This window comes from Manis pentadactyla, chromosome 1 (assembly GCF_030020395.1).
Source record: "Manis pentadactyla isolate mManPen7 chromosome 1, mManPen7.hap1, whole genome shotgun sequence".
In the NCBI taxonomy this organism is placed as follows: Eukaryota; Metazoa; Chordata; class Mammalia; order Pholidota; family Manidae; genus Manis; species Manis pentadactyla.
In genome coordinates, this window is record NC_080019.1 from 155,077,860 (window position 1) to 155,105,228 (window position 27,369).

Consider the following 27,369-nt stretch of genomic DNA (forward strand, 5'->3'; position numbering starts at 1 on the left):
ATTCCATCATTCTTTGTAAATCATGCAATAAAATCAGAGAATTAAAAAAAATAACACCCCCAAATCACCCCAAAAGCTGTTTATTTGAAATTTTTAATTATCTTAATACATATTAAAAGTTGATAGACTTAAATTAAACTATTTTAAAATGAAAGACATTGAAATACACATATATCCAAACCTGTGTAATATAACCAATACAGGGAAAAGAGGTAGAAAGAAGGAATGAGTAAGTATAAAATAAAAAATTAAGAATATTGATTTGTAAAAGATGATGTTTATGAAAGAGTGATAAATAAACTTGCCCAAAAGGTGGAAATGTTATTTATGGAAGAGATTTTCAATAATAGAACAAGACTAGATGTCAATAAATGTAAAACATAAATTTAAAGGATAATGTTCTGTTAACTACAAAAACTGAATAAGAAGATCTGGCTATAGGATGAAATAATTTTAAAAGCTGTTTAGTTATCTACCCTGAGAATGGTCCATTTCAATTAGGTTTTCAAAGAACAGTTAACTCCCATGTTACATAAATTATTTCAGAACATTTAAAGAAGGAAAGTTTCACAATGCATCCTCTGAATATAACCTCACCCAAATATTATAACCAGAGATTGATAATAAAAGAGAAAAATAAAACTTAAGCCAAGATGACTTATAAACATAAGGTTAAAAATTCTATTTAAAATATTATCAAATTAAATCCAAAATTGCAATAAAATTATAATACTATATTATGAACAAGAATTACCAAGTAGCATTTATCTTAGGAATGCAAAGATAGTTCTTCATAAGTATGTACTACATAAAGGTGAAAAACATGGAACTAATTTGGTAAAATACAGATAAATTGTTTTATAACATTCAGAACCCATTTCACATTTTAAAAACAAAATACAAACAAAATTACAGTGTAAGAAAAAGTGATAAAAGTCCTCAACTGGGTATCTACCAGAAACCTAAGTTAAATAGGATTATATTTAACGACTGCACATCAATAGCCATTCCATTAAAGAGCAAAGCAAAAATAAGATTACTGCTTTTACCGCTACTGTGTAATATTATACCAAAGGTCTTAGTATTGCAGTAAAACAAGAAAAATAAGATTTTTATTTTGGTTTCTACAGTAAAATGTTATAGATTTATGCATACTGGTCTTGGACATTTTTTGTCATATAATTATTAAAAGCTTTCTGTTGCTATGATAAATGGAATATTTTAAAGATAATTTTAAGTGTTCATTGCTACTGTATAAGAAAGCCAGTAATAATTGCATCTTGGCTACATAACTGTCTTCTCTCATTAGTTCTAAATAGTTTCTGGTAAGTAGCAGAGAGAAAAATGATAGTTTATTACAGATAAGTCATTAGGAGAAACATTTTCCACATATTAAAAAAAACTATTGTTTTAGAATTTCAGCAAGATAATTAAGTTATGCTGTAGGAAGAACCTTTCTGTATACCTTATGGTTAGCTAAAATAGAATAAGATTCTCTCTCTCCCTAAAGAGCTCTAAAAAAAGGAATACTTAAAACACTTTGATGGAATGAATCAAGGTAATTGATACAAGAATGGAAATGGATGACATTTTAATACTATTAGCTCTTTTTATGATTATTCCTACTCTACAGACATGCTTAACTTCAGTTCCTGGGCTCACACAGTTAATTCTGGAACTCTATTTTGCAAATCCTGCAACTGGAGTGCCCTAGGAGTTGATAACTCTCTCAGAAATTGATTTATTCTAATTAAATCCAGAAAGAAACTGAAACCATTCAAAATGTCTATATACTAATTTTATGGAAGCCTGTTCTCCCCAGGAACAAATGTATTTATGTCTGCTTTTATAGTACTTGGGAATACATGTAATCAGAAGATCACATCATCAAAGTAAAGCTATGAAAAATCTTAAGACTCTTCCAGCCAGGGTATGATAAGTACTTGTCCCAAGGAGGGCTCCCTTGTAAATGACCAATAAAATGAAATACACCAGATTCAGGGCCTTCCTCCTTTGGGAAGCAATTGTTAAGCCCTCAATCTTTCTTTTTCCTAAAGTCATGTGAAGTAACTTCCTTTCATTAATTTTCAGATTTGCTAATACCATTGTTTAGGCAACAAGATTCTTTGATCTGTCCTCTTAATACTGTTCTATGAATAAAAACATTCTGGGAAACTTCATACATTACAAATTTTGGAAGAATCTCCTAGGCCTTATCAAACAAATTCTATTCCCAGCCCCAAACAAGAATATTTTATATTTAATGTAAGATTGGATGAGTTATAAGCTCCCTGTATTTCCTGGAATCTGTCTGTATGACATAACTTCAAAAGGGAATAAAAATAAAAGCAGAATGCATGGATGTGTTAACCATAGTAAAAAATAATTTTATCTTTGAAATAACTAGTTAAAATCTTTGATATTAAGAATTGTTTCTGCAAGTGAGGAACTACTTATACAAAAAAGTTTTCTAATACTATCAAATCATTACTATCTAGTTCACAAGCTGTTTTAAATTTAAAGTTATTTATAGTGATTAGATGATCAAGAACAAAGTATGAAAGAAATTACCTTGGCTCAAAGTCTAATCTATAAGCATATTTTCCCTAGACATAATCTGCCTAAATTGAGTATAGTGAAAAAATCACAACTGAGTGGAAGCCACTAACTAGTTAAATTCATTTCTTCAGTAAGTAACTTACTCTTTCTTGGCCAGTTTCATCACATGCTAAATGAGAATAAAATGTTGCTCATTTTATCTTGTTTCAGAAGGTTATAATGAGCATTACATAAAGAATGTCTGTGAAAACACCTTGAAATTTAAAGCATTGCATACACTATGTTATGATTGCTGATATATCTTTAGATCTATATGTCTATAGAAAATAAAGTCTAAAACATAATTTTTAATCATGCATGTAATACAATTAATTTAAAATTAAAGAAAAGAGTTAAGTCTTACAAAAGTCTCACTAGACCCAAAGATTTTAAGAGGAAACAAACTAGCTAAAAGATGACCGCTTTGTGGGCCTATTTGATTGACTTCCATTTGTGGGAATGTTAAACCCAAGAGAGTGAGTTGAGATGTGATGAGAATGAGTCACAGCAGAAAAGAGGGGACTTGTATTTCTGACATAAAAATAATTATGGAATTTAGTTGCTTAGGTAGAACTTTTTAGCTATGTAAGCTAAATCTATTACAGTGCCCAGAACTTGCACATCCTGAGTTTTTAGTGAATGTCTGTGGAATGAATGAATTTTCTGTATGAGTAAATCAGAGTCTTGAGGTGACTTAACAAGGTGCATAACAAATAGAACCAAGATCAAGTCCAAGGCAGAATTCCAACCCAAAATTCTCTACATACTGCCTTCTTTTGATAAGGTCATGTTACCTCTGATTTAGAAAAATGTAGCCATGGGGACTGGGCACCTGAGCCTGTTTCTCTTCACCAAGTTACAGTGTTCAGATTGAGGGCTAACAGGTTCCAGTTAGTAAGAACATCCTTTCTAGTTATCATAAAGAGTTGACATCTGTAGAGATAATGCTAGATTCAGTATTTTAAGTAAATGAAAAGTTCAATGTGACAATAAGATTAGACTCCCAGGGAAGCTTTGATTCTTAGCAGCAGAAAGGAGCAATGCCTGAGTCTAAGCTGCAGGATTTGCACATGGGAAAGGAACCACAAGCAAAGGTCAGTATCTCAAGAGACTAATACATGCATATTTTGACAATGTCCTGTATTCACAGTTTGGCTCTGAACTATTATTTTAATATATGTGAATATAAAAGTGTGAAATAGAAATTATATATTTATTTTAGAAAATATACATAACAATATATTAAAGTGCATTGTTCCTGTTTTTTCCCCACAATTGGTGCTGTTATATGAGCTCCTCCAAGGAGAGGCAGTGTAAACAGTTTCGCTTTCAGCAACAGGCATTAGAGCAGAAGACTGCCAGTGCTCGCAGTGGCAGTGGGGTTACCTTAGATCTATTATCCACAGCCCAGTGTGCCTTACAACCCATGGGTTATGCCTTTGAGCTTCACTTTATGCCATTTATTTACTGCCTGACAACCTGTTTTAACCCATGAAAGTGTACAGGTAATAATCCTGAGTCTGCTACAAAGAACATAAAAATCATATGTTTTTAGAAATTAGTAGTACTTAGAGCTGATTGGTAATATATAACATGAAAACTCGTGAAGTATAAGCAGTGCAGTATTTAGAGTGAAGTTTGAAATACTTATGTATTTTAAAAGACATATTGACAATTAATGAGTTAAGCATGAAACAATATGTTAAAAGACATGATTAACACATGTAAAAAGAAAATAATTTATGTTAAAAGAAGTTATTAAATCTAAGACAACAAAAATACAATTAGAGACAAAGCCAAAAGTTGGTTCTAACCTCTGAAAGCTTGATTAAAGAAAAAAGAAATATAAAAATAAATAACATTAAGAATGAGAAGAGGCCTTTACTATGGATTTAGTAAATATGAAAAACATAAGTTTTATGAACCATGGAATGTATTAGCAAAAAAGTTAATGATGTACATGTCCTACAACCAGCAATTCCATCAGGGTACAAACTCCAGATAAACTTTCACACATACCGTATTCAAGTGTGCTCAGAATTCAGCCTGCCAAGATGAATAAAGAGGTCTAGATGGCTCCTGGCAAAGCATGGGCTCTACCTAGGTGACAGCTACTTAGACCTGGAGTCAATGGATCTGCAAAAAGGCAATTAGCCAAACTTCTGTGACAATAGTACCCTGTGCTTGTCATAGATAAGTGCTAACTTGGTTTACCAAGAGCTTGGAAACACCAGGAGGAGAGAGGACTGCCATACACTGGAAAGAGGGACTCTCATGACTGCTGCTTTCTGAGCCTTCATCTCTGGCGTGCTCCAAGGTGATAACCTGTAACCCAAGGCAGCAGCCTCCACAGTGCTGAGATTTAGGCTGAGGAACCATATAAGCACACTTTCTACTTGAGGTTTTTATTCCAGACATGTAGCTACAGGGGCAATTTTTATATAACAGCAGAAATGTTAAAAGCTGTTTGCTAAAAGTGTCTTTTGCAACCTGTAACTTAACTTGAGAAAGAAATTACTGTTTAGCTATGTTTCGGTGAAGCAACAAAGTTCTACTGTGTAATTATTATGGGATCATTCTAGGAGTAAATATTTGAATCTGTGTCTTCTCTCTCAGGATAAGACTAAATTATTTTTTTCAAGGCTTTAAAATTCTTCTCTCAGTCATCATTTCATATTGTGAAACACCACTCAAAATACATCATAACTCTTATGTTGCGGAACATTCTGTGGAAGGTGGAATATTCCCCTCTTGAATCTTAAGATTGAACAATCCAGAAGGTTTTGTACTTTTCTAAAAGTACACAAACATTTTCTTTTCTTCCTCAGTGCAGATGTGGAGATCCTACTTATAAAGGCCTTGATCTTAGAAAGTTCCTTCTTTCAGCCCTCAACAGATGATTAATGCCATCAATTATTTAATAGACTTTTCTTTCCTTGAATTTTATGCTAGATTGATATTTACTTTCTAATCTCAAATTTACTTAGAGATAAATATAAGTTGAAATTTGTTCTTTTCTTTTTTAAGTATTGCTGTTGTTAACTCATTTCTTCCTTTTGTACTTGGTGTGTAATAAACAGTTCTATTTGGGATATAAATGGCAAATTCAATTTCTCAGCTAGACACAGAATAACTGTGTAGCATATAAAGTTCTGACAAATAAGGCCATAAAGTTTAAAAAATGATCTCTAAAATAAGGATTTTTTAATTTTTTTATAAAAATAAATGATTTTTATCGTTCTAAATCTTAAAGTATCACCAGCAAATAAATGCAGTTTGACACATTCTACATATGTATATTTATGTATAGTTTATTAGTCTGAAAGGTCTACTGAACAACACAGATTTTCAGGCAAACACTAAATGAAATCTTGATGGAAATATTAAAAATAGAATTTAAGTATCAAATGAGTGATTCAATTAATCTTGAAAGTCACTTACGTCCCTGAGAATCCCTATGTTTATATTAAAATAGTGGAGAATTTATCTTAAGGACATGGTGGCCTAATTTGACCTATGAATTTAGAAGAGTTGTTCATACAAATAATTTTTTTCAGGTACCCTTGTAAAATATCATTATGAAGTTACTGAACAATAACACTACGAAAACAACATTAATTTGTCCCCACAACCAGCATATTATGACAGTCCTATATATGCACAGGTAAAATGAACTGTCCTGTTCTGAGGTGGTGGGCAAGAGAGCCCACCTAAAAGGCCCTGACTGACTAGGTCATTCACTTATCTGTGGTAAACTCATTTCCAGTTAGTGAGTAGAGGTATTTTGGCAGTTAACTACTGGCGACTGGGATCCAGGCCTCCAGTTCCACCACTGATCCCACAGGTGTGGTAAGTCTTTCATATATCTCTGTGTCTTTGCTGCTGCTTCACAGACTATTTTAAAATCTACCTCACAAACGACTTTGTAACTTGTACATCTTTAAAAAATAAACTGTGGTATCCAGGGGAGAGGTCAATTCTCCCTCAAGGGAAAATTTTCATCATTTTATGTCTTAAGTTGACTCAACTTCAATTGTAACTACTGGGGAATTACTGAGTTTCAGAACAAAACAATTGATTCAGGTTAAAAGATTTCAAGCTTTAAAAACCAATTAATGTCTTTTTCCTTTCACCCACAGGTCTACCCACGGATAGCGCCGGCATTTTGGCACTACCTGCGGGTAGAAGTGAGTAGCGGGTATTTGAATTCTCTCACCCTTGTTCCTTGCAGTCTGCTGGTGTGTCCGACCTAATGTGTCCATTTGCTCAAGGTGCAACTGCCATTCTGTGTAATGTGCTCTCACACCACCACTGTTCCTTAGAGTTAAACCAAAAATCCAAATTACTGAAAATGCAAGTGCAGTTCATGTAAGATAAATCATCTCCCTTAATAAATTTTCAGTCAAGACCATGTCATACGCATCATGATGATAAATAACTGAATGCTAAATTATGGAAAATCATGCTTACACTTCTTTTTAATCAATGATTTTGATATTCAGAGCATAATTCCTCAACTTAACTTTGGAATGTCTCTAGGAAAAAGTCAAATAACTCTGCTCATTTCCTTTTACCTCTTTCTTTCTCCAGGAGCATGAGCAGCTCACCTATTCTTCCACGAGGTCCAAGGCCCCCAGTGTCATCATCACAGGTCTCAAGCCGGCCACCAAGTACATATTTCATATCCGAGTGAGGACAGCAACAGGATACAGCAGCTACAGTCAGAAGTTTGAATTTGAAACTGGAGATGAAAGTAAGTTTCACACAGGGATATAAAGTAAGATGTTAATTAAACATTCCCAAATTGTGAATGGTCTCATCAAACAGGGTTCTGTTAATGTAAATACTCATAGTCATTTCAGTTAATGTTTTGGTGCTATCATGAAATATCTTTATGAAATGCCTTACTCTATCACAATTATAATGTGGCCCAAATATGTCTCTTTATGAAAAATTCATCACTTACATTATAACATAGAGAGTCTCAATGGGTGGTGTTAGTCTAATTGTTCACCAGTCTTGGCATCATAATATGATACTATGAAAACTTGGAAGAGAATAAAGCCATGAGCAAAAATCCATAGCAGCTAGTTCATAATTGTACAGCTTTGGCTTATTATCTCAGATCAATTAAAACAGTGATCAGGAGACAGACTCCATTGAAATGCTCATTATGAATTTAGATATAGATGCATGGGCTTACTTAGAAACTCAAATTAATTCCATAGCTTCAGTGTATTAAAAGCCAAAGTGGGAGATGAATATAGTAAGGTATTCCAACATTATGTAACGTAGGCTTTGAAACGTCTTAATATAAATCCTGCTCTCCCACTGAATTCTTTTTTGCTTTTAGAAATTCATCTTACTGCTGTCTTTGTAAGGCTTATATATGGGTAGCTTTTGCAATAATCCTCAATGGAAAAATGTCCAAATATCTTAATTGTAATAAAAATCTCTTCCCATCATTGCTAAAATACATGTATTCATATAGGAATTCAAGAACAGAAAATTTATTACTAAAATGTTTATGAATAATGTTAAAATAGCTACCATTCATTGAGTCTCTACTAAGTGCCAGAAATGATGTGAAGTATTTTAGATGTATTATCTCGTGTAGACCTTTCAACATTCAATGAGACAGTATTATGCTTCTAATCTTACTTATGAGAAAACAGAAACCTAGAGAAGTTGAACCATTTGTCCAGATTCATACAGCTGATAAAAAGCTGAGCTAAAATTGAAACTAAGGGCCATCTTCTTCCAAGGCCTCTTGCTCTTCACTACTCCACCATCGTGTCAAGTTCTTTCATTTGAATTATTATAAAGTGCTAGTGGTAAGGCCACTAAATACACTGCAATTCTTCCAGTTAATCACTTCCTCAAAGTGAAGCCACTGGGGTTCAAATTCTATGAAAGAAGGAATGTTTGTTGTTATTTTTACATTGCTGAACAATATAGATGTATAACTTCTTTTACAATTAGATCAATCTAAAAAAGGGAAAAGCACTGACACATAAGTAAAAAGGACAATAGCTTAGGGAGAGAGTAAAGTAATGAATAAAAAGAATGCTTATAACCTGGATGTTTAATAACAGTGATAGTCATTTATAATCCTGCTGGAGACTATGGACTTCTCAAGCAAGACATTAAATTATTGGGAAGTAGTGTGTAATTATCACAAAAAGTAACTCCATAATCGGAAACAATATAAAAATATCCAAAGGAGTGTCACTGCATTGTTCTGTTTGCTATTGTTTTCCCCACCCACACGTCAAGATTTAGCCTAGGCACAAAGCCAAAGGATGCTTACTCTTCAAGGAATGCATGGGAATAGGAATAGTCATGTCGTCATCTGATCAGGCTGTGCTTATTGCATCCCTGCATCTCAGGTCTCTTACTTTTTTCACAGATGAAGAAGTTCATCTAACTTTCTTTAAGTATGGCGTGTTTGAGCATTCCATCACTAAGTGAAAGATACGCTCTCAGACAAGTTGATAGGGCTAAATCTAGATAAGTCATTTGTGTTCTCCTGGGACTTCTAGGGAAAGCAGTCTAGTAAAAAAAATTCTGATCTAAATAATGAAAACTTAATTTGTTTTAATTCTAAATTTCAACTCATTGCACTTTTAGGATTAGATTTCTTTCAGATTTTTATTAAAGAAAATACTTTGAAATTCCTTAGCAGAAATTTCCCATATTCATCAATGACTCAGTGCAACATTTATTCATTCAACAAAAATGTATAGGACACTTAATATGTGTCATGCTTTCTGTGAGGCTCTGAGGATAAAAAAGTAATAATAAGACCTGCAGCCTTTGCCTTCACATAATTTATAGTCTAGATTTGTGGAAGTAAAATGAAAATTTAAATAAAAAGTACAAGATTATATGGCATATACTGTAAATAAGATATGTAAAGGGTTCTCAAAAAGCATGGAAAAGAGGCATGAATGCAGGCTTCTGGAGCAGAAGTGAGGGTCATTCTTGAAAGAGGAGTATTAAAGCAACAGCAAAAGTATGAGGCCTGAGATGGCATGAAAATTTAAAGAGCAAATAATTTGGTGTCGCTGCAGTGAGAACATATGAAAGGTAAAGTGATGGGTGTTAGAGGTAGAGTCATACAAAGGGGCAAAACGAAGGCACTCTCCTGGCCATGTTCAGAGTATTGGGCCTTCGGAGGAAATGAAGAATCCATGAGAGGGTAGCATGGCCAGTAATATGTGGAAGACTCTATGTTGAGTCACAGATTCTCTTTTTAATCCTGACAAGATTATATCTCCTTCTAGAAAATCATGTGGCTTTACCAAAATCTGGTAACCAATGAGTAGAGGTACAGGATTAGAACCCTAGAACCATCTGACATTGACAGCTGCTGACAGCAAAATCATATTCTAAATTACTGATTTGCAAATGCCATGAAAATGACTTATATTAGACCCCTGAAAAAACAAAATGTCTGGAAGAATCTGAAAAATGTGTTTTTCTAAACCTGGGGTTTGGTTACATAGAAAGGCTCCCAAGTCAATTTACAGCCTAAGGGGAATCACATAAAGCATCGTTTTTTTATGTGGTTAGCTTTAAATTGCATTTTCAAAGCATGCTGTTTATATCCAGAAGAGGATTTCAATGAATCATATCATAGTAAGATATGGGTAGGTTTACTCCAATTCAAGAATGTAATGATATGGTTCCCAATCTACAGCATTAGTCCTTTTCTTTTCATACCCTCCTAGCTCATCTATTAACTTTTATAGCTTTTGTTTCTCAAGTAGTACCTGAACTACTGTAATTTCAGCTTTATTATGAGATTCTCTTTTGTGTATTCTGTTTAATTAACTAAGTTTCAAATACATGCATAGAGATGTGAAGAGAGAATAGGTGCTCTCTCATTTGATGGTCTGGCTCAAATTTTTGAAAGTAAGCAAAATGAAGTCATTTACAATTTAATTCTTTTGAGCCATATCTAATTTTATTTGGTTCAACTTTTAGTTTGCTGACAACTAACAAGGCAATAACAGAAAGTATGAAAAATTCCTTTTCAAAATCATAATGTTCTTAACCACCTATTTGTGTTCTACAAACATGGCATCTAAAGAACAATGACCATGAGGGAGAGGTTAGGGTGGGGGAGTGGGGAAGGTGAGGGTGATACAGGGCACAAAAATTCTCAGTCATAATATAAGTTTTTCAGGGGGATAATAGTTCATCGTGGAGAATATAGTCAATGATGCTGTAACATGTTTCTGTATTGACAGAGTAACCACACTACAGGGGGTGAGGATTTAATAATAAGGGTAACTATTGAACCACTGTGTTGTATATTTGAAACCAATATAAGATTGTATATCAATGATACTTCAATTAAAAGAAAAACAATGCTTCCATTAAAAAAAAAAAAGAACACTCAGTGAACCTGCTTACCTTCTACACCAGAGGTTGGATGTTTTTCCACAGTCAGAATATGCTGGTGTAAACTGGCTAACACATGTAAAGATTACTACTTATACCTGCTAGCACTATGAAAAGAGCCTAGCTGAACTATAGCTATTAGTTTCTTCTCTCCCTAAGACTATAGAACAACCTCATTACATATGTGCATATGGAGAGAGAGGGAGATGAATATATGGACAGATAAAAATAGATAACTGATAGATATATAAACAAATAGGTAGATATATAATAATATATAGTCATAAAAGATGCACCTTTTGTGTTTTAATGCTATCATTTCATATGGGCACTAATCTTTAAGTGGACAAAAAGTATATAGCTAAATATTATGTCCACTAACAGCATTTATTGAGTACCTTTTGTGTACTGGCCTTTTTATTAGGTGTGGAAGTTGATTCCCCCACCTTTTTCAATTAGATTTAACAAAATTGCAATGAACTACAGAATTAGTAGTAAGAAAGAATATAGAAATATTCCATGTGGACCTTCTTGAAATATAGATGGAAAATAGATGGGTGTTGCTTAGGAGCTGCCTAATGTAAGAATTTTCTCAATATTAAAATTCATATTATGCCCCAAAATATCACAAACATGCATGCACACACACACACACATTTTATATATAGGCCTTTGGCCTTTATGGATTAAACAACAGGAACTTTTAGCCACCTCACATTTGTTATTACTTCTGTATTTTCTGAATGAAATAGGCTTCTTTTCAATGGAGAAAGAGATAAGAATTAAAACTAAAGTTATCTACATAACCAATAATATATCCATATCCTTACAAACTGCTTTAAAAAATGTTTTGATTCGTTTTAATAAAAATCTGTTAAAATTTTACCTACATTTTTAAAAAGGAATAAAACAATTTAAAGTAATATACAAGGAAGTCAAACATTTTATTTAAAACACCAAGATTTATTTAATATTCAAATATATTTTGAAGTAACAGAAAATTTTTATGTGTGCATTTTCAAAATCATAATAAAATATATCTTGCTAGAACCTTTTACACAGATACTGGAAAAGATCTTGTGAAGCTCTCAAAAGAGAGCAGAATCCACAGCTTAAAGCCAACTTTTGAAAGAAAACTGGAATTTTACATGTGATAATTAGCAATTTACCTCTTCCATTACCTTAATGGTTACCCAAATGACCCAAGAGAATACAAGCAATACATTCCTTTCCCTGAAATAATTAATTATACCTTAAATTTTAACACATAAATTTGCTTTTTCATCTGTTAGCTACATAAAGCACTTTTGTAGCACAAATGCTACATCTGTCAACATTTAAAAAATTTTTTATCAAATAAATTTTTTATCAAAGAATTTTTTTATCAAATAAGTAATAAAATTATTATTTATCAAAAGTAGTAACAATGGACTAGATTTTTATCACATTAAATAAATAACCATACAAAAACATCATGTTCAACATTAACTAAACAAACAAATTGCTGAATCACAGTGGGTATTTCAAATCAGAATCTTATCTCATGTCTGCATAGTTACACAAAAAGTGTTAGGTAGATACAAATGAATCAAATTAACCACTTATGTATTTTTAAACATCCATAAGATTTAGCTAATTTTAGTATAGTTTCATATTTAAGCAATTTGATTAATTTTAACAGTTTACAAATGGGAAATTATCCTGAAAATGAAAGTTCAAAATTATGTCTTTAGTTCCTTTTTCCCCAATCTGTCCTTATGTCTCATTAGACTAATTTTTCTGTACTCTACTGTGTACAGTTAAAAACCCCAAATCACTAGGTATTTTCTACTGAATAAAATGTTTATTTCTCAAATATTCCAGTCTCCCTCCAACCTAATCTAAATTGACATTGTTCCTGCCCTATCTCCCTCTAGTTAATATGTACTCTGAGAAAATGTATGGAAGCTCCCTATGTGAAATTTTCTGAATCTTCATCTTAAGCTTCTTGTATGACTTCCAACTGGGAGAATCAGAACTCTAACACATTATAAATGGTCAGTCCAGCTCACATGCTAGTCCTCCTGAAATGTTCTTGACCAGTCCAGTGCGGAATCATCACTCTGAATTTCCTGTAATATCTTATTGGTCAAGGACTTAATTAAGTTGTTAGCTCCTTGAAGTCAAGAATGATAGCCTATGTATCTTTGTGTCTCCGAAAATGTCTTGCACAAAGTTATCTTCTAATATATATTTGATCAAATAAATGAAGAACATATTATTTTCAAAAGGCTAAAATATGGAATAGCATTTTGCCTACTAATATAAACAGAGAAAAATCAAATATTTTTATGCCACAGATAAACAATATTGCTTGCGTTATTTCAGATATATTGTAACTGGCTTGAATTGTGTAGAAACAAGATATATGCAATTTTAATTACAAATTGTTAACTCTAAAATTTGGGGCATTTTATGTAGAGTTAAATGACATTTTTGTTTTTATTTAATATATTTTCCTCCTTAAATTCCTTTTTTAAAACTTTCTGTTATGTTTGATCCAGTCTGTTGTTGAAACACAATCTGTAATGCTTCAGTTACATAGGATGAAATTAGTTACATCATTATTAACTGCAACCAGAAATTTGGGGATAATTATTAATGGTGAAGCATGAAGCAGAAAGAGGACCAGCTGATCCTGGTAGAGTATTAAAAAAGTTAATTAATCAAACAGGAGGCAGCTTTCATATTTATGAGCCTACACAGAGGAGGACAAATTCTAGTATATAAGATTTTAATTTCAAATAATTTCCAATCAATAGCACACTTTCAGTGTTGGCAGCCATAGCTATTTTCCACCAGTTAGGTTGCCCAAATATAAATTGACCTACCTTATGGGATAATGAAGGCACCTCATAATAAGAATTTGTGCTAAAGCTAGCTAGATACATATTTAGCATGTCATAAAGGAAATCCCTGCTTTATTTAGGAGGCTGTGATAGACATCTTATGTAACTTCTAACATTGAGATTCTATCAGGTAATATTTATTGGGTTCCAATTATGCTCCAAGTATTACTCTATTCTTTTTGACTGCTAATGCACTTAAAACCTTTGAAGTGGGTACTATTGTATTAATTTTATGGATCAGAAAACTGATGCACAAAGAAGCTTATTAACTTACCAGGTACCCATAGCTAGTAAGTGTTGGAATGGGGACATTATGGCATCAGGCCCTTTTCTCACTAAGGCTCAGAACCATGACTGAGCTAGCTCCCTTTCTACCCATTCAGTGTTTTTACTTTTCTTATTCAGCTTGGACATTACTTCTAATCTTCTACATGATTTTTTTTTAATTCTTATCTCCATTCTTCACCTTCCCTTAACTAATTATATTCCTTCTCAAAATAACACGCTTGAATATAAACACAGATTTTCAAACAACCGTAATTATCTAAAAATCATCTTGCATCAAGATCAGAGACCTATGTGTATTTTAATCAAGATTTCTGGACTAATGCCCACATAGCAGACCAACTATAACACTCTAAAGGGACAAAATAATCTAGTTAGTCTGATTACCTTAAATGTGCAGGGACTTGAAGAGCAATTATTTGCATAGAAAATGGAAGTCCTCTTTAAAGAAGCCCGCATTGATAAAAAAAAAAAAAAAGGTATTTTGCTTCAGTTTTGCCTAGACCAAATAAAGATTTTAAATTATGGGAGCCAGGCTTATGTACTGTGAGACAAATTGAAGGTCCTAATATGAAAATATTAAAAATCATAACTTTGCTGAATGGACTGGAAAAAAATCATTAATTATTAACAGGTACTTAGAAGTGGTAAAATGTGCATATTAGCATGCAGTGTTACAATTTGGTTCATATCTCAAACAGAACTAACAATCAGAAGTGGATCTATTTCTTAAAACAGAATATAGATTTATTTTAAGCCAATAACCTATAGCAACATATGCAAAAATATGATTTCTTTGGAATATAAACCATCATCCTTTGACTAGAAATTTTCTCAGATGAGGAACTATTTCTTATCCATGTTTATACCTTCTATATTGCTTTGCATGTGCCTGACAAATAGAAGGTGTTCAATGGATATCAGATAAAGTGATATTATCTAGTAAATACTCAATGACCATATATCTATTGTTTTCAACAAATTACATGTATTTAGTTATTCTACCTATATATTTTCAGTATCTTTTATTTGTGTAAACAGGTAGGATGCTGAATACTGGTCAGAGGGTACAAAGTTACAGTTAAGTAGAGTGAATTAGTTCTGGAGATCCAATGTACAGCATGGTGACCATAATTAATAATACCACATAGTAAATTTGAAATTTGCTAAGAGTAAATCTTAAATGTTTCCAACATACATACATCCACACATATGTATGGATCTAAAAATCATACAAAGTGCCTGAATTTTTCTGTCAAGCTATTTGACTTTACAACCTTGAATTCTTCTAGAGAGCAAAAATGTTCCTTAGACATTTTAAATTGCTCCAAATTTAAGTGGAAAACATATTCCCTATGTAATACTGGAAGTTTTAGAGCCATTCTTCAGGCTACACAAATCAGCTTTATTGTTACATATTTTTGAAGTGGCTTTTTTTAATGTCATATTTAGTTATTCAAAAAGCATCAAGGGCAACATGAAGAAAACCCAATCTCTTAATAGAACTGCATGTAACTGCTAGGATGATTCTAAATTATGGTTGACGTCTCACCCACAATCTGTTGTGTGATCATGTGCTATTGCTTAAGATGGGATTAGGAGTATTGTGTTGTTCAGTAGTTACTTCTAGAAAGATGCTTTAAAGCATTATGGGTGTTCTAGCTAGCTATGGAGTGATTCATGGATAGAGGTGTAACATAGTGTGGTTCTTACAGGAAAAGTGGAAACACATGACACTGGGATGAAATTGCTCTTTAGGAAATCATAGACTAGAAGGATAACACAGCACAGGGCTTTGGTTCCTTTTTTAAGCTTTATTGCCACTTCCCATTAAAATTCTACCCACATGGTAATCCATCATTCTCAGAGCTGAAAAAAATTTGAGAGTTGAATGAAAAAGTTGTCAAAATGTCCAAGTCGGGTGAAAATATTTTCTGTAACATATATAAATACTAAATTTTATTTGCTTATATCAAAACATAAAGGTATAGTTTGAATTTTTTTTACTTGCACAGTATGTGTGCAATTAAAAATAATTTTAAATTATCTAATGTAACATCTTTTAAATTTATGTTAACCCAGTGCAAGACATCTGTTTTTAAGCTATATGTGAAGTCACAATACTGAATGGTCAAATGTTTATTAAAAAACCCAGCGAGTTTTCCCAAATCCTGTTTGAAGAATTAAGAAGCAGCTTAAGTATTTGTGTTAAACCTTGTTTTTACAGGGGAATCAGTAGTTCGGGGAATTTAAATTGAATAACAAGAATTATTGACATAGCAGGAGCCCTTTAAAAGATTTAGCTGTGTGTGCACAAACCTGAGCATAACATGCCTGAGCATATTACTATACTATAAAGATAGGCAAAATAGCAGAATATGGCAACCTTACTGCTAGATATAAAATAGCTGATTCACACCAAACTGAATTTCATATTCTCTTAACACGTTTGGAAAACTGAGCATCCTTTAAAAACTGCTCTTGCAATGTAGTTATTTTTAAATTAAATAGGTATATTTGCTGGTACAAAACCAAATAGCAGACTAAATTATTTTTTCAACAATTTTGTCATTTCTGTAAGCAATAAACATTGCAATAGTACTTACTGAAGTTAGCATACCTATGTATGTATACATATATGAACATAATACATATATTCTGCATTCATATGCACTTCCTATTCTCATTCTGAGATGACGGAATGAAATTGGCAGTGTTTTCAATATTGTTGCAGCTGTTATCCTTTGGAAGTAATGGAGTTTATTTCTAAATTTGATATAAAGCTCGTTCCTAAATTTGATGTAATGAGAGAGAAAGCAAAGGGCACTGAGGGAAACGGCGAAAGCTAAAGCAAGCAGAAGAATGTTTGTTCAGTTTATTCATTCGCTCCTCATTCAGTCAAAAAATATTAATGGATGGGCCAGATATAGAAGTAGGCACTGGGGATTCAAAGATGAAAAGAATGAACTTGTTCCCTGCTTTCACAAAAGCTACTGAGAGGTTCAGAAAATTAAACAAGATTACAATACAGCGTTATGTGTCATGTTTGGGGGATGTGCAATGAGAAAAATCCAAACAAACTTGTGTCGAGGAAGCTTCCAAAGAGAAGTAATGTCTTAAAGGAGACATTAAACAAATTTGGCCATGAAGATGATGGGGAGGGAGAATAAGGTGGGGTTGGGATAATAAGATGGGGAGCTTCGGGTCTCTCCCGCATACATATGTGCATGTGTAGAGATGAAAGAAAATATTGAACCTTCTAGTAAGCGAAAGAATTTCAGTATGACTAGAACCATTATTTTAAAAGTCTGGGTCCTGCACTAGAAATATCAGCAACACCTGGAAACACATCAGAAATGCAAATTTTCAGGCCCTACCCTGTAACTACTGAACCAGAAACTCGGGGGTTGAGACCCAGAGTTGTTTTTACAAGCCCTCCAAGGGATTGTGAAGCACAGCCTAGTCAGAGAAACAGCAGAAAGCACACGGGAAGAGGTAAGGAGTGAAGAGGGTGATTATCTCGGTATAGGAAATACATGACATGCAGCTCATGTCACAGGTAGGGGCCATACTGAGCTGTCCCTTATCTTTCTCCTGAGGCTAAAATTTTCCTGAAATTTAATTTTTATTCCAGTTATCTGTAGTTTGGAGACAGTCAGCCAATCAGAATGAACTTCCAGTAACTGACATTCTGGAACCATTGCTTACACATCTGATTATTTCCTTACCTTCATTTTATCTACACTAAAAATAAAACCTTCCAAATGTCTTTTTCATTGTCACACCTATAGCTGTCATAACTTCCAAATTCCCTAGAGACTATTTTAGCCTTAAGAATTCACCTACTGAAGGTTGTGGAACCTTGGGAATTATCATTTAAATTCGAACACATGCTTGCTCTCTGCCAGCATGTAAGCCTGCATATTGCTCCTTGACAGTTCATATTTGGTCTCTGAACTTTCAAGACACAGTAAATTATGACCTGCTTACAAGCTTCCTGAGAAAACTGGAGCTGAGCCATCCCATGCCAAACCTCCAACGAAAATTGGTCAGTTGCAGATGTCTTGGAAATTAAATTATCTGGGAAACTTCATGAATCTAGATATCATAGAGGTAAAGGTGTTGTTAGTAAAGCAAAGTTAGACACCAAGACTCATATGCCACACACAGATGTCACTGACTTGTCAAGCTGGGTTATTCGGTGGCATGTGCTAATTGGTAAAGGCAAAAAGATACATTCAATTAGGCAACATAGGACTTGGTATCTTGGCTCATGAGGATTCTCTACTTTGGACATTAATTCCTCATCAATGAAATAAAGGGTATGTGTTAAATTATGTTCCCTTGCTCTAAGAATGGGAAACTTCCTAGTGAAGTGATTAAAGACTTGGACAGACCAAACTCTGCCACTCCTTACATATTAGGACCTAAGGAAAGCAATTTAGTATGTTTAAGCTTTGGTTTCCACATAAGAAAACTAGAAATGTATACCTTTGTTTGTAGACTGATTCATTCAGCAATATTTATGAGAACCCACTCTCTATATGCTGTGGATACAGCAGAAATAGACAAAGATTCTTGTCCTAGAACTTACATTCTAAAGAGAAGAGAGACAAAAAACAAACAATAAGTAAAAGATTTAGAATGTCAGGTGATGCAGAGCTCTGGTGTGTTGCTTAGACCACCTCTTCAGGACCCAGTCGCTTTTCTCTTAGCTAGTGTGAGTGATGCCTGCTGATGGTTCATGGCTGAATTCCTATCCAGACATTGGCTCTGTCCAGAAGAAGCTGCATACTCCAGAGTCATTGCCTGGCCCCAGAGGCAGACAGAATCCACGACTGGTCAATGTGAGGTACAGTGTGAGTCCCATTGTTAAATTCGGGGCAACTCTGAATGGCCATCTCAGTTCAGAACTCCATGAGGTCTGCTGAGGTTTTTGTAGTGACCATATCGCAGTTGAACTGCTCCATTCTTCCACTTCTGCTCCCCTCCTTCCTCCACCTCTCCATGCTGAGGCTGCTCCTCAATCAACCTGCTGCATGCAAAGCTCCCTGCAGAGTCTATGTCCCAGGAAACTCTGCCTAAGACCAGTAATGACAGCTGCTCCAGAGGAGAGTAAAGCTGAAAAGGAGGATAGGGAGGTCCTACCTCCTAATGCTGGAGGAAGGCCTTAACCTTGGCCTAGAAGAGAAGGAAAGATAAATATAAGCAGAAAGAACAAGGATATTTTTCATGATAACCACTGATTCATGCAATTCAACTTGGCTTATACATCACAGATAAATAGACAGCTACAGAGAACTAGTGAAGAAGAATTTTGGTTAAAAGGTAAAGCTTTGGTCTCAACTATGGGTTTAGATTTTGGCTCTTCCTATGTATCAGACTTTGGGCAACTCAATTAACCACTCTATGCCTCAGTTTCTACATTTGGGAAAAAGGGGATAAGAGTACCACTGACTTTCTAGTATTCTCATGAGTATGCAGTGATTTAATGCTTGTATCCAGTGCTCACATGATTAGAGCACAATGAATGTTAATTATTAATACTGATGTTACTGGTATTAATCTCCAACACTAAAATTCCATTCTAACAACTTCAAAATTGTATTTAAAAAGTAAAACAAAACAGTATTATTTATCTTCTTGCATGTGGACACACTACTAGAGCAATCAAATCATTCTCTTATTCTTCCCCTTGAACATTTATTTTTCATGCCCATTAGCTTACCCATGAGATTAGTTGACTAGTGTTGGTGTTAGTTTTTGTTAAAAGTCATAGGTGACATATAAGGTGCATTAACCTCCTAGGGCTTGAGGACTAGAGAACTGGAGTCACCTAGGAAGCCCCCTACTTGAACTTCTGAGATACCAAATCTTAACTTCTTTGTCATTTTTTCCCTTTCATCCTGCTTAAATGTCCTCTGGGATAATATATTTCAAATTGAATTAAACAAAAACATACAGTTAAGATACTCAAGAAACATCCACAGTGATTTTAACACCCAGTAGACAGGCCAGAAGACCACCATCAGCCCCATTCCAGTAACATCACCTCGTGGACTCAGAACCACTGTCCCTCCCATTTCTGTGGCAGCCAAATTACTTATGGGTTGAACCACTTTCCTTTTAAATAGTTAAATCATCAAAGGTCTCAGTGCCAACAGACAATATACATAGTGGGTAGAAACTCAAACTCTGTAGCTAGACTATAGGTACTTAAATTCTGGTTCTGCCACTTCTGTGTAACCATGGCAAGTTAGTTAGCCTTTCTGTGCCTCAGTTTCTCCACCTATAAAATAGAGATAATAATACTGCTATCTCACTTGATTGTTGTGAATATTAGATAGGTTAACATATGTGAAGTGTTTACAGCAGCAAATGACACATTTAAGCACTCTAAAAGTGTTTGTTATAATAATTACTACCCTTCTTCTGAGGGAAACTTATTGACTGAGTCCAATGTGATCCTTTGAATAGCCTTTGCTTTGAATCAATGGCCACTCATAAAGAAAGAAAAAAAAGTAAAAAGGAAGAAAAATAATGTAATTCTGGGAAGAAACCTCCCTTAGGGGTACCCTCTGTGGATCCTCTTCAGTTATCAAATAGAAAGGACAAGACTTATGGACCTATAGCCACCTACCTCACTATAATATTTTTTAATTAAGTAATTAACTATCTGATTTTCTTTCACAGGAATAAGCAATCCAAAGAAAATCAAAATTACCTATATATTGAAAACTATATTTTGGCTCACAGTATTAATTGTATTATTCCTTCTATAAGTAATAAACACAGAATATCTTGTTTGAGAAAGTGTTTTACTTTTTCAAATTATGGACTAGATACAGGTTTGAGAACATTTGACTTTTTATAAAATCACTTTTTTACTTTGCGTAATGACTGGAAAGAGAGCTACTTTGTTCTTTTCCAAATTAATCCAAGTTGCCTGGCATACAAACAGAACATCAAATGGAAATATACCTAGACTTGAGGTATCTAATTGCCTTTAGCACATTCTTTTTCTTTCATGTTCTGTACTGCAGCTCAAAATGCCTTTTAAATCCTTCTAAATCATTGACATTTGATTCTTGCCCATTAGAGACCCACTTCTCATTGTTTGTATTTATCAAGCTTAGAAGCTGCACCTATTTCTAACTAGCTACCTGTATTTTTGTCATTTTTTCCCTTTCATCCTGCTTAAATGTCCACTGGGATAATATATTTCAAACTGAATTAAAAACATGCAGTTAAGATACTCAATTAACATCCACAGTGATTTCTTTTAAGTTAAATACCTTTACAGTTGCTGTTTGCTTGATTTCAGCAATATTTTTTAAGGATTATAAAGGTATATCATTCATGATTAGATTCTACCCTGTCCTTGACATTATTAATAGAAGCAGATAAGATAAATTAATTTTCATTAAAAAAATAACTTCTGTGTATGAAACTGTGTCTCTGTCACCTTTTCTCCAAGATTCTTACCGCTTAAAATGGAGGGAGAAATACTGTCCTGGAAAGGAAGGCAAAAAGCAAGTAAATAAGATGATTATAGGGTGTTCTACCTTCACATTGATCAGTGACCTCTACAGGCCTTTGTGTCCCAAGGACCTAAAGACGTTAGGAGAGATGGAGCATTTCCATTTGCTCCATGACTGGGAAGGTAGTTGAAGGAGTCTCATATGCACCCTTAGCTTAAGAGTTAAGTAGTTAATTGCATGGAAATTGGGGGATCAGGACATGTAAACAAGGGTAAAGCCCTGTCTGGAAAAATAAAAAACAATTGGAAAAATACTTTGTCAATCCTCAAAGGAGAAACAGTATAGAAAAAGTCACTTGAAGCTAGATGTATGCACCTCCATTGCCAGAAAAAGAAAAAAAAAAAGAAACATAACACATGAATTAGTCAAGCTAAATATTAACATATGGAATTTAGAAATTCTTCTCATGTGTTTTTAAAGAGGATAGAAATGACCTCTATTACACCTTTTGTTAATCATCCAGAATTATTTAATCAAGAATTTTGTTTTATATAATATGCCCAAACATATATTCCAATCCTAATCATTAATATCTCTTACAAGAGATGGGACAGAATTACAAGTATAGCCAAAATTCCAAGTTCTGAGAAGACGCATGAATGCAGAAAGATTTGAAAATAATGACCTCAAGTAGAATTTTTTCAACAAATGCAAAAGTTTATTTTTTTAATATGGTACTTTCTGACCACAGTCAGAAGAGAAAGAAAGGTTCCTTAGTACATTCCATGCACACAGACTTCAAAAGAGAAAATATACCCGGAAAGTGAATGAAAATAATCACCCTTTAAATTTCTTTTCTAAATATTTTGTTACTTGGTCAGGAACTACAAATTGGAATACACTAAGACCCTTTGAGTGCAAGTATATATCAGAAACTCGATTAAGCGAAGAGATACACAAATGTCCCAGACAGGACTGCAGTGGAAATACAGAGAGTACGCCTAGGCTTCAAAACGGACAAGCAAACTGAAAAAGCTCTTGATAAGAAAGAAGACCAATCTTTCTCTTGGTCCACACAGGTGCTCATCTCTGTTTCTCTCTCTTAAACATAGTTTTACCTATGTTTATGTTCATTTAAGAAAAGAAATCTGTCATCCCCATGGCTTGCAAATTCACATTTCCCCTTCAACCCATGCACAAGACTTCCCAACTGATTGTGAATCTTAATCCCAGATTCCTGAAAGAGAGAATATGTCTGGTCCAGTTTGAATCAGGTCTCCATTCTTAATCCAGTCCATATGACAGAGCCAGAAAGAGAGCAGTCTTCGAAGGGCCTACTCTAGGGGTAGAAAGAGTTTTCAGAGATGATCAGCAGAGATCCCTGAAGATGCTTGCTAAATATTTTTGGATTAGTCTTTAATGAGGGCTTAGAATGTGAATTCTCAATTTTCATTTTAATAGATGGTGCAAATGCTTTAAAAATATGGTGAAGAGATACAGAAATTTTTCTACTGTTAAAGCTGACACAGCCAACTAATATTTTTGCCTATGCAAAAATAAAACTTTCCCACATTTGCACTGATATAGGCTGGAGGCAAAGCAAAGATTGTCTTTAGGAAACAGATTTGAATCTGCTGCAACAATTAGGCATACTCCAGATTGAAAACCCAGCGTTCCACACCACAGGGTACTGTTAAAAAAAGATGATTCTGGCCTGGAAAATTTTCAAAGCAGGTGTTCCAAGTCATCAAGAAGAAACCCGAGGAGTAATGCTCCCATGGAAAAAGTTACATTGAGCTGCATAGTTCTGCAACCTGCTTTCCAGAATAAACTATGGAAAAAGTATGCTTGTACAAAATGGAATGGGCTGTCTTGTTTTGTAGACTTTTGATCAATTGTCTTTTGTCTGCCAAAGAAAATTATTTCAGTTTTGATAAAGTTGATGATGCTCAGTTCTTTCTGGCAGCAGTAGGATGGCAGAATTATTTGTATGCGGAAATCAGCTTTGGTTGTTGAAAATTAAACCCATATCATCAGCATATAGGAAGAGGCTTCTCTTTCTACCTACCAAGATGGAATATGCCCAGTTTATCTATAAACAGTATCATATCATGAACATATTAGTTTAAAAGATGAATTTTAAAAACCCACAATATTGTTTTATATAACATTAAATTGTGAATGGGTATATCAGGAAATTCTCTGCCTTTAGCTCATTTTTAGAAGAATATTTACTCCCACAATTTCATAATCATAATGCTAAGCCTTACTTTTTAGTTGATTCCCTAGACAATAAAGTCAAAATGTAGTGAAAGATCAATATGCAAAGCAAACAATCTTATTTTCTTGAAAGTACCAGTAGTAAATCGTAGGGTAATTCTGTCCATGAAATCGTGCTTCTGATGCAAAATATTTAACTTGGAGACCTCAGAAGTGGTTTAAGGGAAAGAGTAACATAAATAATTAAAGGGACATTGAGAAAATTGATGAAGCCATTATTTTGTGGGACCATAAGGCTGATCCCACTTTTTAGAAATAATGTAAGCTCTCTTTGAATCTCTCCAAAATTAATTTTAGTGATCAATCAGAAGTTGAGATAAATAATTTGGTATTAGAACAGATCAACCATTTTCAATGATCCAAAAACTTCCCTTAGAACTTATTCATTTTCAGGAGATGATCAAATGAGTCATAAGGAGTAACGGGACCCAGTTTGGTGCCTCGGATCTAGATTACCTGGACACTGTTCTTGGGTCCATAAAACTAAGAGAGGTGCCTCCCTCAACACTGTTGATTTCTGTGCTCCCAAAAATATTTCTATTGAAGCCATAAAAGGGACAGCTGTAGCCTCAAATCTGTTTTATCATTGACTAAAAATTAAAGGTCTTCCACTGGAATTTGTTTAGCTCCAGATTTGGTGGTTATTGAATTTATAATTACATGGGTATAAATTGGGCAGATTCTTCCACAATCTGATTTTAAGATGCTGTCTTCCTAAACTTGTCAGAAACGTCTATTCATTTGTCTTTATTTTTGGTTTGTGTGTTTTTACTTCCATTTATAAATCAATAAATGAGGTCTGTTCAATATAGGATAGACAAGACTGATTTCCCTCTGAACCTATCAGTTAGACTGAAAAAAAAAATGGAATCTCTCCAGGCAGAGCATTTGATATTCTTTATATAACAAAGGGTTGTTTTATAAAGGTAAACCCCTTCTACCACATGTCACTTTATCCTTCCCATCCCATCCATTCATTTATGGGGCAACAGACTAAGATTGTGTTCAGCATCAAAAATATTTCTTCTAAATAGTAAATGGAGATAGAAAACATCCCACTCAAGAAACATAGTAAACAAAGAGAAGTTATTCATAGCTAGTTTGGAAATAGAAATTCCCATTTATCTTTCTTTCCCCTCACATTAGGATGTGCTCTTTGGCTCCTTAAATTAAATAAGCCTCTCAATTTCAAGTGACAAAAGCCCAACTGACTTAATGAAAAATGGGACATTATTGCCATATGTAATTGAAAAGTCAAGGAATAGCACGAGATTTGGGCCAAATCCAGGCTCTCCAAACCATGTCTTGCAATACTTCCTCAGTCTCAGTTCTGCTTTCTTCTCTGTTGGATTTATCTTCAGGCAGTTTCTTCCCCAAAATTTGTAAGAGTTTATATATCCAGTAAAAAATCAAAATTCTGAGTGAACTCACATCACCAGTTACTCTACTCCTGATTCTGAGTATGGATGGTAACTTGAGAAAAATAAAAGCAGGCTGACTGATGTCACTTTCAGCATGATCCATCCCTTGTCTCTCTCCAACTTTCTGTTCGGCCTCTTAATCTATGTCTCAGACATCTCAAAATATACATAACAACTCCAGAAGATGTGCTGTTTTGTGCCTCCATCTTTTTTATGTCATTTTTTCAAACTACAATGTTCCAATATCTACTCATCACCTTGGTGACTTGCAAATTTACACTAATCATCCCAGATTTAGTTTAAGGCTACCCTCCCTTATAAACCTTCCTTCACTTCTTCCCATTAAGCTTATCACCCTCCTTCTCTTCCTTCATGGCCCACACACAAACCACCATTTTAACAAAAATTTTACTATATTACAGTTAAGGTTTGCATATCAATCTCCCTCGCTAAAGAAAAACAACTGTAAGGACAAGAAACCATGCTTTACTTTTCTTTGTCTCCCAATCCCTACATCAGTGTTCCACACATTCTAAATGATTCATATTTTTGTTGTTTCAGAATGAATAATGGGTCAATGAATGAGAATTTCCCCAAGAATTTTTCAGAATTAAAAAAAATCAATTTATGTTTTTATTTAATCAGAATGATTTTATTTAAATATATTTTCTATGAAAAATAGATTCTAAATAAATCTTTAAATTTACCAGCCTTATGAAATTTTTTGATCTCTAATGGCTATACATTTAGTTACAAAGCTATTTACCTCAAATCACACTAACAATTATATTATAAGCTATAACCTCAAGTGCATATATATGCCTCCCAATATGCAAATACCTACTATTTTAATATTGTGGTACATGTTGAGTAGTGTTTGAAACTGAACATTATTGATGGTAGGTCAATGATCCAGAGAATCTGTGAAATGTGTAAGGAAATTCTATCTTATATTGGATCTAAAAAAAAGATAAAATGTATTTATGAAGACAAAAGTATTTCAACTACAAAAAAAAATGTTATCAAAGACCTATCTCAGCTGCCAGTAACAATATGAAATAAAGACAATTACAAATTAAATCCTTGACATTTAGAATGTTAACAGTAGTTCCAGGTGTTTAAATGCCTCAATCTGTTTTCTTTGTTCTTTGATATTTGTCACATGAAGCCTACCTGTCAGAGTATCTTGACCATTTATCCATTTATTAATAGACACAAGAATCTCTTTTTAAAATAAAGATAAAAAGTGTTTCATCATGCTGTACTACCTGCTTCTGCTTCTTCCTTTCTATCAAGTTGTTCCAAACTCACAGTTTCCTATTATCCCTGTGTCATTTGGTATATTTATCTGACAAGTAAATTAACATCATCAAGAAGAGTGAATCTTGAAATCTCCTGTGTCCCAGTGTAGCCACAGTTTGATGTACTGAATTGCATTGTTTCTGGAGAAGAAGCAGACCAGTGCAGGAAAGCGAAACTGTGAAATCGCTTTCTAAAAAGGTATAATCCCAGCTAAGGATCTCTACTTCAGCAGAAATGATCCATGAGGTTTGTTTCCATCCAGCTGAGAAATCACTAACTGGCTAACTTGAGTGAAACAGAGAATCTCATGGCAATATCTCTCTTTCTTTAATTATAGAGGTGTTTTTCCTGTTGGTAGATGGCATTAAATATTGAGTTAATGTAAAAGAAACTTGTTAATACAATACTATGCCAATATATCTTCCTCTAAATACCTACTTCATTCAAAATCTAAGCAAGGGCATTTGAATAAAAAGTGTAACTCACACTATTTTCTATTAGTTTATCTCTGAACAGATTAAATATGGAAATACAAATGTGTATGGAATTATATGTAACTATGTAACTGGAACATGTTTAAACATTAGCATTATCAAGACATCACATATGAAAACTCTTCTTTATCCAGGGGCACTTAATCCTTATATCTAGAATGTATTCTTTATCTCTTCTTCATGAAAATATGTATTTATTTATCCTTATAAA

The 27,369-nt window shown here is 33.8% G+C and overlaps 1 protein-coding gene across 6 annotated transcripts in view; it reads left to right on the forward strand.

Annotated features, from left to right (window-relative positions):
* Positions 1-27,369, forward strand: part of EPHA6 (EPH receptor A6) — a 932,734-nt gene that overhangs the window by 630,285 nt on the left and 275,080 nt on the right. For 5 of the 6 annotated variants that reach the window (XM_036916570.2, XM_036916572.2, XM_036916573.2 and 2 more), the window contains 2 exons: positions 6,738-6,785; positions 7,189-7,351. In XM_036916570.2, coding sequence (XP_036772465.1) covers positions 6,738-6,785; positions 7,189-7,351 — 211 coding nt within the window. The remainder of the gene's footprint in view (positions 1-6,737; positions 6,786-7,188; positions 7,352-27,369) is intronic. The other variant, XM_036916571.2, reaches the window with a different exon arrangement.